At 41.3% G+C, this 18,122-nt stretch overlaps 1 protein-coding gene across 2 annotated transcripts in view; it reads right to left on the bottom strand.

Annotated features, from left to right (window-relative positions):
- The window catches only part of PIK3AP1 (phosphoinositide-3-kinase adaptor protein 1), a 41,197-nt gene that overhangs the window by 10,772 nt on the left and 12,303 nt on the right, over positions 1 to 18,122 (bottom strand). For both annotated transcript variants that reach the window (XM_072340460.1, XM_072340461.1), the window contains exons 3-8: positions 9,322 to 9,470; positions 6,324 to 6,468; positions 4,164 to 4,306; positions 3,078 to 3,210; positions 2,188 to 2,384; positions 1,016 to 1,205 (exon numbers count right to left, since the gene is read on the bottom strand). In XM_072340460.1, coding sequence (XP_072196561.1) covers positions 1,016 to 1,205; positions 2,188 to 2,384; positions 3,078 to 3,210; positions 4,164 to 4,306; positions 6,324 to 6,468; positions 9,322 to 9,470 — 957 coding nt within the window. The remainder of the gene's footprint in view (positions 1 to 1,015; positions 1,206 to 2,187; positions 2,385 to 3,077; positions 3,211 to 4,163; positions 4,307 to 6,323; positions 6,469 to 9,321; positions 9,471 to 18,122) is intronic.

An 18,122-nucleotide genomic window follows, 5' to 3' on the forward strand; every position in this document is an offset into this window, starting at 1 on the left:
TCAAAGAGCAGAAGCCTGCTGGACTTTACTGCTTAGGAGGCCCAAGGAAGGCAGCCTGACGGAGGCTTTGACTACACAACTTTTCCTATCCATAGGCAGCCATTTGTTAGCTCTCCATCTCCATGCCCATCAGTCAAGCAGGCAGTGTATGGTGTACTCCATCCAAAATGCAAGCCATGTTCCTTTCTAAGATGTGTTGGAGTAAGTGAGGGCAGAAAAACCTCTCTGTCTGAGCTGTCAAACTTGTTTGACAGAACATCATCCTGAAGGTCTAGTTGAAAACTGGTAAATTCCATAGAGCTTGTGATTTGTACCCATGAAAGAAAGGAATATCACACAGTTTCTGGGATTTCTGTTTGTCCCAGAAACAGAAGACAACATTACAATAAGTTGGTCTTAGTTGTATTAAGCATGTTTTCCTCTTCTTCAGAATTAGTCTACAAAACCCATTCAGAGATGAGGAAACAGCTCTTGATCTTGTAACCAGGCTCTGTAGTCTGTGAGCAATTTTATTACCCAGTGTAATATGATAGAAACGACAGCAATGACAGCAGAGTAGCAAAATTCCAGGCTGCATCAAGTGAGGATTTACTCAAATGCAACAGCTGTAGGCACAGAAATAAAGGAAAGAATCCGCAGACCGTTAGAAGGCCTCAGGTATGCAGGGACCTCTAGAGAGATACCTTAGGCCTCCACTGCCAACACTTAAAGGAGGTCTGGGAAGGGGTGCATCCTGGCCCCATGCCTTCTGGTCACTCAGGTGCACTGCATGCACTGAACTACCCTGGGTTGGCCCTGCCTTCCTACCAGGTGCTCAATCACTACTTCAAGCTGAGATTCAGCATTTCCACTACAACCAGCCAACATCAAAACTGGATTTTCATTTCCTTATGGTGAGAATAGAAAAATTAAAAGCAGCCTTTACTCTTGATACTCAAACAGAACGATATTAAATATGAGAGAGTCAGAGCAACTGAGGTTTTTAAGCCCAGAATATCATAGTGATTATACATACAAAGGTCTTCTGGGGCACCAGGGACAAATCCAGCCATAGATTCATAAAGCTCTTCATCAGAACCTGGATTTAAGGAACATTTCATTAACAGATCAGTAGAAAGATGAGCCATGGACTCATAAACAGACTCATCCTCTTCGCCTTGCATCAGTTCTTCCTTAATATGGCTCTTCAGCATATCTGCAGTTTCCTGAATATAAAAGAGTCCAAGGGAAAAAAAAAAAAACAAAAACTTATTTAAATAAAGAATCTGTTTAAATAAAGAATAAGCATTTAGCAAAATACATCACTCTCCCACCGCTAGTGGAAAAAACCTTCCAAGAGCACTCCACTCCCAAAAACTAAGGCTTCTCATAGGAACTAAATCCACACTATCGCTGTTTGGGGCCTGCCTCCATGATCTAAGTTGTAATGGTAGGTAATTAAAGTGAAACAAGGAGGTTCTGACCCATTCTGAATAACCACTACTGCCTCTCTGCCCCTCAATTTTATTTTCTACTTGACATCTACAACCTTCTAGAATACAAGAAAAATTCATTCTAAAATTACAAAGGCTTATCAATGCCTATTTTGAGGTAAGCACAGTTTATCATAAAGAGAGCTTTGCCACATGCAGAGCACTTCCAGGAAAACAAATTTTAACTCCGCTATAGATTCAGTTTCAACTTTCTGGCAATAGCAGTAGCATGTAACACCTAGTGGGAGTATACAGACCACCCTTTTCTCTGAAACTAACAGGAAACCTCATAGCAGTCAGCCGCTCAAGCAATACTAACTACTTTCGATTCACAGGACAGCAGAACTCTCTCTCATACATTTGCCACACAGAAGGAGAGGAAAGGGCTGCAGTTTTGCCAAGATCAGGAGGTTTGAAATGTACATCAGGAACCATGTGTCTGCAGAAACATCACTGGATGGATGAATGACAATGAAACACAGCACAGCAGGCTGTGATTCCATCTTTTTTTGTACTTTCCCCTATGAATTTTCCTGACTCCAGTGATGAAACCAACCCTCAAGCACAGAAGCTTTTATGGTGGCCATACATCTGCCTCCTATACCCTACCACACCATACTGCACCCTTTACCACCTCAGCACTCCTCATATACAACACTTTCAGTGCCAAGCTTAATGTCCACACTTGCTGTAGAAGAATGCTGATCCTTCTTACCACGTATTCATCAATGAATTGTCGGAGGTCCTTAAAGCCATGCTTTTCTGCTATCGTATTTGGATAGTGACCATATTTGTTGGCTACACTGTAGGCCTGCAGTGCTCCAGGGCATGTCAGCAGCAAAGCAGTAAGGTTTTTCAGCCCATATCTTGCAGAAAAGTGAAGCAGCGTTGGCAACTCTTCATCCCTCTGATCTGTGAGAACAGAAGCCTGTTAGAATCTAAGCTTTTCTCCAGTAGCAACAAAGACAGTAAATGAGAACCAAACATCCTAGCAAACACACTGATTGAAGTAGGACTGAAACCCTGAGAAGTACGTATACAGTTTTAAAACAGAACTAACTTTGCACAAGTAAATTAGATGAGGTATCTAGCACATCTCCAGGTCTGAATCCCTTTAGCAGGGAATCTGGCACTGTATTAGCTAGTGTAGGTAGGATGAGAGGTTTTGAAGGACCTCTTAGATCAGAATTTCACTAATTTCCAGCTGCAGTAAGGCAACTATGTCATGGTACCACACTGATCCAACTGCCCACTATGCACATTAGAACAGATTCACAAGGTTAGAAAAGGACTGGACTGGGAGAAATGCCACATGGGACCAGGAGAACAAGTGAGACATTCTGGGGAGTGCTGCCTTTTGACTTCAGCTGTGGCTGAAGCTGTCTAAATAGCTGTATCTGACAAACTATAAGAAACAGATACAATATGCAATAAAGAAGGGACACAAAACAATATGCAATCCTCCCTCTATAGGCATCTTAAGTTTAGTGTCCTGACTAAGATTTAAGACTTTTTCAGACAGCCTATACAAGAACCATGTGCTCCAAATTAAAAATAGTCTGTGGATACAAATTTTAAAAATAAAGCAAAAATCTTTCAACTCACTTGTTGTCATATCATCCTCTTCCAGCTGGTTGATTCCGAACAAGTGTAAGCCACTGGCAGGAATGTTCTTCTTCAGTGACTCAGTCAACAGTTTGTCCAGTGCTTCTATGCTGTATGGCACAATTTTAAAGGCCTAGAGATAGATGGAAAGTGATTTTGTTTGTGGAATTCTGGAGATTTATTTGATATTAACATGATGATGTATTAAGTTTTATTTATTTAGTATACATAGGAAAAAAAGTAAGCATAAACTCTTAAGGTGGAACTGTTTAGAATAAGTAAGGAACATGAGGATTTCTTTGTCCAGAAACGGATCGTTTAAACTGAACTATGCACTCCACAAGATGAGTACAAGAAGAGTCATTCAGTCAACTGGAAGCACAGAAGACTTCCTACTACCTTGATGGTTATAATTTCACCATTCCAGTGAAGTATTGCTACTGCTTTAAGTATGAATAAATGGGTTTTGAATTGCCCTGGTATACATTCTGGCTTTTGGGCTGGTTCTTAGCCAAAGACTGTGGAGCATGCCTATTCCCCAGATAGCAGCACAGCCCAGTAATAACCGCTTATTAAGTTGAATTTAAAAGGAAGTGAGAGACAACTTCTTTGTCACAGGTGTGCTGGTGATCAACAGTACTGTACAGGCTTCTGTCACACAGCTAATAGGGACATGCAGGGAGTAAAGACAACAGACCTGGAGAATGTGCTTGTGCAAGTTTTACTCTATAATAGGGCTCAGCTACCCTAACTACAAAAAGTCATATGAGAATTGAGGATTGGCTTTAAAGAAATAAGAGCTGAGAATAAACACTTTTATTTTATCCTACTTAATTCAGAAAGTTTGAATTTCTTTATCATCACCTTTTCCAAAAACCCTTTGGTTCAAATATCCAAACATCTGTAGTAATTTCACTTGTATCAAGTTTTGTCATTCCAAACTTCTCAAATCAAGGTCTAAATAGGGGTACCAGGGCTAGGAAAAGTCCCTAAAATAGTGTTTCTTCATTTCAGAAGAGCTACCTTGTAGCAAACACTTTTGCTTATATTCAAAGCCATGTTCCAGCTGTTTGCTAGAGTTTTTACCTGGCACATGAACTGTACTGGGTTGGCTGCATTAGCCAACAGAGTGCTGATTTCCTCCATGTCAGTATGATAGGTGACACTCGTTTCTCCCACCATCAAGTCCCCTGAATATATCTGCAGAGGCACTGTCCCAGAAGTTAAATCTTTGAAAGGGAAGGAAAGAAATCATCATTAAGAACAGACAAGAGAAACAAGTCTTCAAAGGCCATGAGGATAGAAGGAATTTGGAGATGCTGCCAACTGGATACCAAAATTTGTTTCTTTTGCATAAAATTAATGAAAAGTCATGAAAAAACTGAAATCATGTTGACTTGAATATCAGGTAGGAAAGAACTGCATTCTTCATAGGCATGTCAACGCATATCACCTGTGACCTGCTATACTGCAGGCTAACACTATTCTGAACCACTAATGTTAGCAGTACACTGCCTCAAATTACAGGACGTCTTCTTTCTCTCCACTCCTGGCTTCTTCTGGAGTAGTGCTGTCCAAAACCACACCATTAAGTAAGAGAAGAGGGGAAGAAGGGAGTAGGAACCTGAGAAGTTACTAGGCATCCTGCAGCCTTTCCCAATCTCATTAGTCTCCAAATGAAATCAGCTTACAAGAATTTCAGCTTTCCAAGTTTACCCAGGCATAGGATTTCTCCCATACACACAATTTGGGAGCTTCAAGATATTTTACCCAGTTTATAGTCATAAGTCTGGGACTCCTCTCTGAAGCACAAGTATTTTGAATATCACTGAAATTAGTATTTTCCTGTATATTTGCCTGGCTGTAACAACTGATGAAACAATGAAATAGTCACTGTCACACATGGAAAAAAAAAAAAAAAAGAAAAATTATTTCTCTTACTGTTAAAAAACACAGAGCTAACCTACTTGAACATTCCACCAATGAAAAGCTTGGATTTATAATCCAAAGTCACAAAATGGCTTAGGTTAGGAGGGACATTAAAGATTATCTAATTCCAAGCCCCTACTGTGGGCTGGTTGCCTGCACCAGATCGGGCTGCCCAGGGTCCAATCCAGCCTGGCCTTGGGCACCTCCAGGGATGGGACACCCACAGCTCTCTGGACAGCCTCTGCCAGCATCTCACTGCTCTCTGAGTAAAAAATTTCTTCCTAACAACTGACCGAAATCTCTCCTCTTTTAGTTTAATGCCATTCTCCCTTGTTCTGTCATTATCAAACCATGTAAAGTGTCAGTTCCCCTCCTGCTTGTAAGCTCCCTTCAAGTACTGGGAGGCCACACAAGGAAGGCTAAACAAGCCCAGTTCCCTCTTCTTCATAAGAGAGGTGCAGCAGCCCACTGAGCATCTTTGTGGCCTCCTCTGGACCCCACTCCAACAGCTCTGCATCCCTCCTGTGCTGGGGGACATGTAAGCTAGTTTCCAGGTGCTTAGATCCAAAGTCTTGATTTAGAATAGATTAAGCTAAATATTTTCATGCGACTTTGGCTATCTTCTTTAAAGCCACACACTGGACAGTCTTTACAGGAGTTGCTATAATGATTATCAGTCTCTCTATTCCTAGACATAGTATATTTGCTCTTCAACAAGACAGACCAAAGCAGAATAAATAAAACCATCCTGGGAAATCAGTCCGTAGAGCTCAGAAACCTTGCCCTTAAAGTTTAGTGAACCTAAAGTTTAGACAACTTAAGCTTTCGTAAATATAAATATCCAGAGTGACAGAACATATCTGAATAAAAATGCAAGAGTTTCAGCTCTAATCACACAGAGTTCATCAAACAATTAAAAAAAAAAAAAAAAAAAAAAAAAAAAAAGTACCATAATCAATTATTTACCTGCATTTATCTTCTCATGGTGTCAGCAAACACTAACATTATTATAACACTAACCCAGTTAAGTTCAAAGTGCTTTACACAGTTTCACCTGCCTGTGGAATTCCCGCTGTTTCCACACTGCAATCCTGGCACTGTTGCTGGGAAAACAGATATCAAGCAGCTGTCTCCCCAGTTCCACACCACAAAAGTATCACATATAAAAACACAAGTCCAAGATTTCCTGGCCTCACTGTTCCCCACACTGCAGTCTCTACCCTTACCCCTCTGATATTTTTCAGGACAGGCAGATTGGGAGAGAAGAGAAGCAATGAGAGGTGGGAAAGTGGGAAACCAAATCTCAGCCCATCTTACTTGGAGCCTCCACAGATATTGTGTATTCATTCTCCAACTCAGCCAGCACACGCACAGATGATGAGTTCTCTGGAGAGAATTCAACTTCAGTTTTCACTTTGTCATCTAGTCTACATTTCATGATAATATAAACAGTGGTCTGTACCTAAGAGAAAAGACATTAGAAAATACAGGTTTACAATATAAGAATACTTTAAAGCCCACTTTCCAGTGATTTTGTTGTTATCATGACTAACACATAAATTAATCTGTAATTTCCACAATCCTGAATGGTTTTCAGTAGTATCTTCCAGTTATGGAATGACTGTGCAGATGGCTTCTGTTACATTTTGCAGTAGCACAAATACAGACATTAAGCTCACAAAAACTCTGTGATGCTATTTAAAAACAGACTTCTTTTCAAGCACAGCAGCCTCTTCCTTCAAGCAGCACAGCCCTATTCTTAAGAGAAACAAATAAAGAAGCCTAAAATGAACATATTCTGGAGATTAAAGTACTTGCATAAGTTTTATCTAATTTCTCTTACTTTTTTCTACCCTGTAGCATGTGTCTTTAGTCAGAACTTCAAAAGACTAAAATTTCAGGTTTATAAAATTCTCACTGTCTCTGCTTTTAAGAAGTTGGTTATGACATTAAATAACTCCAATATTTCAGTACATTTCAAGTCTTTAATTGTGGCCTGAGACATGTCTAACATCTACTTATGTGAATTATGGAAGCGAATTTCTGGAGCAGGTTCTCAGTTCTGGAAACCAGGAGATCTCCTGGGTCATACCTTGCAGCTTTTATCACCACCAAGGTAATATTGCTCAGTTCTCATTCAGTCAGGATTTTAAAGATCAAAGACCTGACTTGTAGCTGTTTACAAGGCTTACTACACTATATATTATAATAACTAATCTGAAAGAAACCTGGAATGACTTTCTTCTCCCTAATTTATGATTAACGTAATAAACCTTGCTAGGCCAATGCAAGCAGCCCAGCAGCATCAGACAACAAGTGATCAAATGGTCCAAGACCAAGGTGAGTCTTCTTCCACAATGAGTTCTAGAGTTCATTCCTACCCACTTCTTGCCAGTTAAGGAATTTATCCTTAACTTAAAACACCAAGAAGCTGTACTATAGGAGTTGTACATTCCTCAGTATTATTGTAAAGGATACTCTGTTAGCAACACAGAATCCTTCAGTCATAAGGGACCTTAAGGAACACCCAGCTTCAACCCCTTTGCCATGGGCAGGGACAGTTCCCACTAGATTAGGTTACTTAAAGTCCGTCCAGCTTGTCCCCAGATACAGCCAGGGAACAAGGCATATCTATCTCACTACCTCTGCCACCAGCCACCTAGTGGTGGTAGGCTCAGGCACCAGCACTGGAGAAGTTAATCTGGCAAGGAAGCAAAAATAACAGGATATCTAGCCAAGCTTTGGAAACATATGAAGTGAATGTGCTAACAGATGCCCATTAAATACAAAGGGAAACAGCACCAAGCTGTTGCAATATAAATATAATAAATAAATAAATAAATCCACATAGATGCAGTTTTCTCTGTGTTAATTCAACAACTCTGTAAAAGCTTAAATCAGTCCATCAGTTCAGCAGTTTGATGACTTCTCAAAATATCCTGTGATCAAGCTATACACACAAAGAGGGAACACAACAGTAAGGACACTTCCTAAAACATCTGACCCTTTATGTCAGTTCCCCCTCTGCCCTGACAGAATGCTACTTTCCCCAGGCTGAGAGCAGATTATGTCTATAATCTAAGGCACATTCAGAAACTATCAAAATAACCCAGCACCAAAACTTCACGACTCTTGTTAGAGGAGGCTCAGATACGCTACAAATCCAGCATGCTGCAATGTACACAGGCACACTGCACAATAAATCCATCCACCTGTCTATAGGACTTGCAGTTTTGTTCTTTTCATGCTGAGCTCCTGCCAAAGCAGAAGGAAATCTCTACTTGTCAAGTGAAAGCTTATTATTCCTCCTTCTCCATCATATGATGGCATACAGTTTACTTCTGGTCTTACCTCAGGGTATAGCCAACAGCATTTCAAAAGTTCTTTACAAAGACATGATATAGGCTGTTGCTACCAAATTTGAGATTTCATTCCTGTTAGAATCTGACCTTCATGCTTACAGGGAAACTTCTAAGTAAAAGCGGAGGTTCCCTAAAGTCATGCTTTAACTGGTGCTTTAAGAAAAAGCACCAAGATTCAGACGTTTTGCTAGCTCATGGGACAAGGGAAAAACATCAAGAGTTTTGTTTCAGTGCACTGGAGCGTGAGTCTGCCCCTAGTAGGGGGAAAGAGGAGGAAGTAATGTAAAGCAGCAGTAACACTGCTGTGAAGCTTTGCTAAACTGTTAGCTGACGTTTACTCTGACACTCAGTCCTTCCTACACTCATGCCTCACATCACAAAGCCAAGCAATGGAAGGCCAACCACAGTGACTGAAATGTACGCTGCAGAGGAGGTGAAGCTGTTGGTGCCTTACCCTACTCTCCTGGTCCATGGTATTAATGTTTTCCATCTGAAAGGATCTCAGAGTAAGAAAGGCTGTTTTTCATATAGAAAGCTAAGCTCCAAGCTGTTTGGAGTTTACAGGACAAGCACCAGAACTGCCATACTAGATTGCATCCAGGCTCTGGAGTGCATTGGCTCACTACCTTCACCTTACTCCACTTGTCTGCTCTAAATCTCACCAGAATGGAAGACGAAGAGTCAAGAGTGTGAACTTGTTTCATAACACACAGGGCATGTAGCCATGTCAGCGAGACTATGCATCAGTAAGTGACACTGCATACTACCAAGCTATTGCTGACCTAGGAAACCAAGCTTATAAAGCAGAGACAATGAGGATAGGAGCCTGAGAGGGCAGGGAACAAAAAATGAATTAGGGACTACATTCCAGGTTGTAAATTTGTCTACTGCAGAGAACGTTACATGTTGCACTAGCATACAAGAACATAACCCAAGAAACAGCCATACAGTACCCCGCAGCGTATGTGATCAGGCTGCACCACCAGATGCTCCCCAGTTCTCTTGGATGATTCATGTTCTTCATTCATGGCAAGTTGGCAGGAGTAAACTGAATTTTTCTCGTCTTCTGCTTCTGTATCAGTTACTGAGTCGCAGCCTGAGTCTAAAATAAAGCATACAGAATCCCATTAAATTATTTCTATTTTCTAAAAATGCATGGATATACACACACCAGCCCTGAGAAGCAGCCACAGAGGTGGGGGAGAACTTGATACACTTCCCAAAGCAAAGTTTAGAAAAGGGGATCTACTTTAAGAAAGAGAAACTACAGTTTCCTTATTTGTTCCCCTAAGGGGACAGCTGGGGAAAATTCAAAAAGACACAAAAGTGCTGGAGTAGCACTGGAAATGCTTACAAAGCAAAAACACAGAAAGAAACAAACAAAAAAATCATTAAAAAACAAAACAAAACAAAAAACTCCCTGATGAGATGGACAGTTTTTTTCTGATGTTACTTAGGAAAACTAGTATATCAGTATCTCATATAAGAAAGATCAGCAAATGGACTCATCTGACTCCTGCCACACTCTGAATGCACTGTAGGATGGGTAACAGCCTTTGAAGTCCTCCTCTCCTAAAATTAATGAAGGAAACTTACTCTCTTTTCTTATCAGCAGTATCTTTAGTTATCTGGATCCTGCTTGTTCCAACTCCTGAATTCACTACTGTGTCTATAGGCAAAACATAAAGCAGTAGTCTGAAGGGATCCTGATCTTCAAGCAAGAAGGTGAATACAAGAGTGAATATGAAACACCAAAAACATTCTTTTGTACAGAAGAATTGCAGTACTCTGCCCAAACTGAGCCAAGAGAAGTAAGTACCCGGGACCCTAAAATCTGTATGTACAAAACAATATTCTCTCTCCTGACTCCCAGTAACAGCACATATTTGTACTGATGGATGAGCAAATACACTGATAACACAAGTGAAAAAAAAAAAAAAAAAGGTAGCAAGAAAAGCAAGAATTAAAATAGCTGAGAGTTCTCACACACCTGCTAGGAAATACTTTTCCCAGCTACTGAAAGGAAATGGACAAGCCTGCATCTACTTATTAGAAAGATTTTTAAAATCTAGTTTTTAATCACTTAATTCACACTTTTTGTAATTTCTACACTTGAACGGGACTTTATGAATTTAAGCAGATGCAACTGTGCTTTCAGGAGACTAGATTTAAGCCATGGAAGTGTAGCAAATCATTCAGCTGAAGGCTTTGTCACAAAGAATGGCACACAGCTTTATGCTTGTGAATTGCTCTGCATGGCAAATACTCACATGAGTACAACCACACGACTGCTTTAATGTTTTCTGTAGAAAGAGAAGAGCTAAAAATCTACAGCTCTAAAGTTCAAGTAAGGCATCACTATGAATATCAGTATTTTTTAATCCTAGAACAGTACGTGTAGATAAGGCAGACATTTTAAAACTGCATCAACGCAGATTTTCAGATCTTACTACAAAGAAACTGCTGGGACACAAGGCTATGCACCAAAGGTCTTTTGGATTTTTCAGATTGCAGTATTAAGCGTAGCAGAAAACAGACTGAGGTTATAAATTCCTTAACTCAGTATTATAATGGATACTGTCTGAAGTCATCAGTCAGACCCCGCTTTTGGGAATCTTTGTTCTGGGGAAAGGTGGAGTGCTCCAACCTGAGAGTGCTGGGCAGCCCAGTGACACAGGAGGAAATCAAAGCACTAGTCCCACATCCTTCCTTTACATGATAGATATCACATCAGATGTTTGGCATACACAGAGCAAGACAGCACATCCTTTCAGGGGAGTAGAGGCAACTGTTACTAGAACTGAGTTTATAATCTCTTGGTTATTTCCAACATGACTAAACCAGAAAGACTAAGCCCATCACAGATAACAGAACCAACAATAACCAAATCACAGCTAAACACTAATATTGTTCAACCAAAAGTGCAAGCTGACACTTGCTGGGATCCTGACCCTAAGTGCATCACCCCCCACACCTTAACATGGAGCCAACAGAGTGGTAACCTGTACCTCATTTGCCAACCATGAGGCCCATTTCTGAAGAAATAAAACCTACAGCTGTGAATCTCAGCTATATCTACAATAAGCAGGGATAAGGGAGGAGCAAGGAGAGAACAAGTCTCCAGACTTCTTTGCTTTAATGACATTATTTAATACCAGTAAGAAATTAGCAGATAAAGGACAACTGCAGGAGTCTGTGCTTGAGCTTTTAAGAATTTCTGGCATTGCTGGATTTCACCTTGCACTTCCGCATTTCTGTAACAGAATTGAGTGCCTGGAGGTCATATGTAAGAACAGAGCTGTTAGGTAATGTGGGAAGAAGCACTGTTAATAAGTAACTGCAGTAACAGCTGACAGAACAAGCACTGCAGTCACCGGTATGAATTATTTATCTGTCTCTTCACGTAGAAAATTCTGAAGTTATGAAATATCAACTTCCTCAATAATTCCCCTGTAAGTATCAGAGTGATGCTATGTCATCTTGCACATTCAGTTGCCTTGCACATTGCATATTCACACAATTTTGTGAACATGCAAGCATCGGGAAACCATCCTATTACAGTCAAAAGTATCCATGCTCTAAAGTGGTGCATTGTTAATCAGGCATCCAACTTACGAGGACACTTGACTAATGATAATCAGTGGGTTGATTGAAGACCAAGATTGAGGATACTTCAATCAGCAGATTGATGCAGCAATTATGCTGTGATGTCTGTGATATTTCATTATATTTTTGTCATGGTAACTAAGTTCAACAGGGGATCAGAGGCATTAGAAAGTTCTAAGATTACCTGAATTGAGTTCCTCCATGAACAGCTGCCATAGGTCAATAGCTCGTGGTTACCGACGGTTCTGCCTTCACTGGAAGCCCTTTCTATTCCCCTTTACATGAAGGCTACTTCAGGCCACGCCTGACAGTGTCTGAAACACTCATGAGAACAGCAGGGGAGGAGATGCGGTCCAAGAAACCCAACCACATTTCCCTTCGAAGAGCGTGCCCCCCGGCAGGAAGCGGCAGCGCAGCTCTGCAGGCCCCACACAGGCCCCTCTGTCCTGCATTGCTCTGCATGCAGATTGCTGCCCTGCTGGGCCACCAACAATCACACCCAGAAAAATCCTGGGAAATGCAGGCAAGGCCACATGCTTCATCTCAGGCCATTTAGCAGCTCATAGAGACCAGCACTAAGCAGCCAGCAATTTTGATATTTTGCTGTAGGCAGCATGCAGCTCACTGTCATCCATTTCCTCCTGGCTAAGCTGTGTCTGCATGGAGCTGACACTTGTGGTTTCTCAGAAGTCAGCCCTGACACTGCAGGACACGCAAACACTCAGCTGGAGTCAGCAATCCGCTCGCTCTGACCACTCTGTCATCCAGACGCAGTGCAAACTGAGCAACAACTTGTCCCTGCAGCTTCTGTATGAGCAGACTGCCCCTCATCAGTATCTGCAAACACTTCCCATCTCACCCACTCCCTCACCAGCAGAGGTGAGGAGTTTTCATGAGATCTTAGCCTTTCACCTCCTAACACCCAAAGCAAGGTGGAAGACCTTCAGAAAGCTGCTGCTATCAGCCAGGGCTTGCAGCTAGCCAAACTCCTCTTCCAAATAGGAACAAGGACACCAGGGCTACCCAAGCAATTCCAGCAGCATTTGCAAGAAGTTTGCTGCTTCAATCTACACGTAGAACATCTAAAACCAGATTCTCTGTTCTACAAAGAAAGCGGTTACATTTTATTTGTAGCCATAGTTTCAAATCTCCATTAAGAAAACAAGCTGTGTTTTATCAGGCCAAGATTTGATTGAGCAAGTGTGTGCATGTCTCTTAGGGAAGTTGTTTTCTTACTAAGGACACAACCTCTCAGCAGGTCGGCTCTGGTGCTTCAGCAAACTGTGAGAAGCCAAAAGGCACGGCTGTCTTTACCTTTGTAACTCACAAAGACAACACACATCCCTAATACTCAAAAAAGACACATTACTCCATAGTTCCTCTCTAAAGCACACTTCACACTGACTCAAAGAATGAGTTTTCTTTTATAGTATTGTAGATCTATGAACATGAAGCTGAACAGAGAAAAATATCTTTGTGAGTGCAAGAGGGCTTTGTGACCTTCATTAATGTTTAATCCAAGTGAATCAATCTATTCACTTCTCCTGTCTCAATACTCCTAAATGTTGCCCACAGGTTATTTTTTAATTTAATCTTTGAAATGAAAAAGTCACCAAAAGTTGTTCGCAATGCCAAGGACAACTCCACATCACTCATGTAAATGCCAGAAAGGAGGGACATGAAATTGGCCAGCAAATACCTGGGTTGCAGGAACAGGAAATCTGGCATGTAGACCTGGAAACAGTGAAGTTAAAAAAGTAAAGCCTTAAAAGCCAGAAAAGCGTAGAAGACACAGAAAAGAAAGTAAGAAGAAAGATGATGGTCTAGGAAAAAGTAATAAAATGAAAATCTCCAAGCAGACAGAGAATCAATACAGAATGGAAAGATAGCTCATGGTATCAAAGGCACCTTCTCCTGAAGTATCCCAGTTTAGGGAACAATGCCAGCAGTAACATCCAGTCAGCTGTTTGTGCAACATTCAGCTTTTAATTATTTACCAATGTATAGCACTAATTAGAAAACTGCGGGTTTACATTATGGTCCCAACCCTGATTCTATTGTACTGTAGACACAATGTTGATTATTTCTCCTTCCAAATGCTACAATCAAACCCCAAGTCCAGATGGAGAAAGGCAGGAGGTTCCCTGGCACTTAGTGATGCCTTAAATAGCTGAGACTGACAAAGCACTGTCAGCAGGAAAGCAATTGTGACCAGACTGAAGCATACAACCAATCACATCTCAGATGGCATTCCCTGACATGCAAAAGCACAGCTAGGAGCCCTTTATGGGGATTCTCTAACATCAGCAAAAGATGGAACTATGAACTGCATTAACATGCTGCTGGAATTCTTCTCTTGGATCCAGTGCCTCAGAAGGAACAGCTGGGAAACTGCCTACCTCACTTCGTTTGCCCTAGCAACACTTCTCAGCCTTCTCTGCAGGTGACTACAGCAGTAGTTCAGGATAGGTGGTTTGCAGCCCCTCTTCCTCAGTAGCTTAGGAAAGTACCCTCTTGAACTGTAACTGCAAGTTGCACCAAGACAATGTTCACAAAGATCTAAGCACAAGGGAGACTCACAGAAACATAGCAGTTTCCACAGGATGACAAGATAGCACTAAGTAATCCCATCATATAATAAATAGATTATTAGCAGGTTGCAATTCAGGATTGTGTGCAAAACACTTTTTGTTTTTGTTTTTTCATACTTAGAGCTCTGTTCATTCACTAGCAGCCTTAAGCTGAAAGTAGGACCTTGAAAGTGAAGGACTGGATGGATCTGAGATCACAGTCACTCCTAGAGATGCAACGTGCAACACCTCAGGGAATGCATACAGCCCGAAACCAACAAGTTTCCCAGTAGCAGAAAGACACTTTCCCAGCAGTGACCCATCAATTTTTTTTAATTTACTTTTTTTTTAGTTAGTGTGTGAAATTCTGCTATTAGAAATCCTCAGGTGATCTTTCACAGTTGTGGAAAATAAGTGTCATCTTCTATTGCCTAATAAAGCATGAGTAAGAAACTTCCCCTATTACACTGTTACTTGTCCAGGAAAGAGAACTCTGGCTCAAATTTATGCCTTGCTTCAGGGAGTAATCATGGCTTAGCAAGTACGTTAAGCTGAAAAAGTAACTTCTGCACTTGTCTGGAGGACAGATGTTCACAAAAGTGAAAGCTACAGCAGTTTAAAATACAATTGCACTCATCATGGCTCTCCTCCCAACTCCTGCTTCCTCTTCTTGTCTTTATTTCCACCAGAAATTGCAGCCCACACAACAAAGCCAGCAGAAAATAACATGTTTGGCTGTGTCAGCAAGATGCAAGCTTCAAATCTTTCCCTGAGCACCTGAGAACTGGGAGTTCAGGCTGAGCCGCCAGCCCCTGACCTTCCAGATGTGAAATAACTTCCATACATTTCACTCCTGTATACTGCAAAGACAGTAACTGTCAGCTCAAGGGTGAAATGCTCAATTCTTCTAACATCATGTATGATACATCTGCCATAGCTTACCTTACCACATCTAGAGCCTGATACAAATGCAAAGTATATTTATATTGTAGCAAACATTCCATACTACCACTATCTCCAGCTAAAAGCATTGGCTTTTAGGAGGGTGGGACACCTCAAGCACACGTGCAAGGAGGACATACACTGAGGAAGTATATGCATGGCTGATGAGAATGCTGAAGTCGTGTTGTATCAGTCACTGACTCAACACGGCTTTTGAGCAATGACATGCGAGAAACATGAAAATCCAACTTGTTGATTAATTATCTTTGCTTGAATTTAAGCACAATGCATAGCACTCACACAACAGAGAATACTGTCCACATGTAAGTCCACAAAGCTGAAATTCTAAGAGAGCTGCGTAGCTGCTTTGAAAACATTCCACCAATAGAACACTGCTTGACTGGACTTAGATCTGCTGAAATGTGTAGAACCCCACCTTCAGGCTTCTACTAAAAAAAACAACAGTCATGCCTCCTCTCTTCTCCATACAGCCTCCCTTGGAATACCACCAGTGCAGTCCTACATTGCACCAGGTCACTCAGTTAGTTGCCAGAACAGAGGTGGAACATGAGGCAGACCACTTGCCTTTGCAGCAATCCATTGCTGAGTTCAGCCTCTGCCATCAATGGAACCTCACTCTGAGAAACTCAAGACTCACTGGTATTCTTTAGCTTCCAAAGTTTCCCGTGGTGATGATGAATCCACCAGAATCTTGCAAAATGCAAACCTAGAAGCAACACAACTCTCCAAATGCACAACTGTCAGCAAAATTACAAAATTGCAAAACCATGACAACAACAGAGAGGTCTTTGACACAACCTGAAGTCTGCCCCACACATCTCTTCAGACCTCTTCAGTACAGTATCTTTTTCTGACCACAAACTTTAACAAAGTTTTTGCAGAAATTACTTCAGCTGTCTCAGCCTGGAAGAAACCATCAGCATGAGGGCTGCGCTCTTATTTTAAGCATATTTTAAAGCCTTGAAGTTCACATTGCGGATATTTAAAATTAACCTTAGCCATCACCTTAAAGCAACCCACAGGGAGATTAAAAATACAGAGAAACATGGTTAGCAATGTGCATGGAGTCTATCATAGCCTGATGCTTTCTAACCACACCAGTTTCTGTACTTGAAAAGGTCTGCCCTATCATTTCATTGCTTCAGTCCAGAAAGCTGATCTGCACCTATGTAAGCCAGCCCTGTTTAAATCTCCTAATCTTGTGGAAGACAAGATGTGAAGCATTGCTATTAATGTGTATAAGCCAGGAGTTTATGAAGCACCTTGATACAAACAACTCTCCCATCTTGTAACTGGGAAGGCTGTTTGAACTTCTTGACCCTCTTTGCCATGGATGGATAAGAATATTGATACATTTCTGTCAGCATCTCTTGGGGGCTTATTTAAAATTTCTAGCTGCTTTTCACCACTCTCTGAAATACGTGTTTCCAACATCAGTCATTTATAGCTACACTAACAGCTGCAAGGAAGGGCATGGTAACTCATGTTCTCTCAACCTTAACTCCTGCACAACAATGTCACAGTTTCCTCTCCATGGCAGGCTGAGAACCAGCCAGGCAGCGCAGCTCCCGTAAGAGTGGAGCAGACCCTCATTGCACTCAGAGGGCTGACTAATACATCACCTGTTCCTCTTCAAAGAGCAGGGTCAAGGAAGCGTATCTTTTATTTCAAAACAATTCAGCAGAGAAAAATACAGTTTTGAGAATTCACTTAATTTTGCCCCTTCAAAGAGGGGGAAAAAAAGAGGATTGAGGGATGGAGGAAAGACTGCAATAAAACAGGTCATACCTTTGGAATGCAAGGCCACTACAGTAGGCCAACAGAAATAAATGCTAAATGTGATCCTCTGTGAGAAGACTACTCAGAATATGCTCCTCCACAGACAACTTCTAGCCAGAAGCAAATAGCAAGTAGTGCCTCGCTTCTCATCTCTCTGTGCCTTCAGGTATGTACATTGATTGGCTCCTGTCTCTTTCTATCTCCAGTTTGCTTTTTTTAGTGTCCCTGGGATATCCAAACAGCCTCTGAAGAAGCAAACAGAAATCACAAACACGGCACAGACATCTCCCATCCAATCTTGAGCTTCTAGAACCTCCCAATGCCAAAATGAGATCAGAGGACCATAATAAGAGATCTGCCAGTGAGAAAAATACAATAGCAAGCAAAGAAACTACAGAAAGGCAAAGAAACAGCAGCAACATTTTAAAGGATCACTGCAGTTAGAGCTGCAGGAACTAGGGTCTGCTCACTTTGGAGCCTCAGAGGTACAGCATTAGCTCTCTAGCAATATAACTGGTCCCAAGGCACCCAATTCTGTAAAGTGAAAGATCAAGGAGGCAGTTTCACAGAGAAATTCAGTTAGACGGCTTCACAATTCTTCCCTAAAATGACAACCAAGGATGTCAGATTAACTCACAGCTCTTTTTGGCAGCTCTGTATCTAGGATTAGGACTTCAAAAGGGTGGCAAAACTTCCCAATAAACTATTTGGTGAAGTCAAGTCTTCCTACCAGAATCCCTTTTCATATCCTGCTTTCCTAGAAACAAGACTCAATGCCCAGGCTTTATGAAATAAGTCAAGCAGTGTTGTAACAGTTGTTACAGCAGCTAGGTTTA

This window comes from Excalfactoria chinensis, chromosome 6 (assembly GCF_039878825.1).
Source record: "Excalfactoria chinensis isolate bCotChi1 chromosome 6, bCotChi1.hap2, whole genome shotgun sequence".
Lineage (NCBI taxonomy): Eukaryota > Metazoa > Chordata > Aves > Galliformes > Phasianidae > Excalfactoria > Excalfactoria chinensis.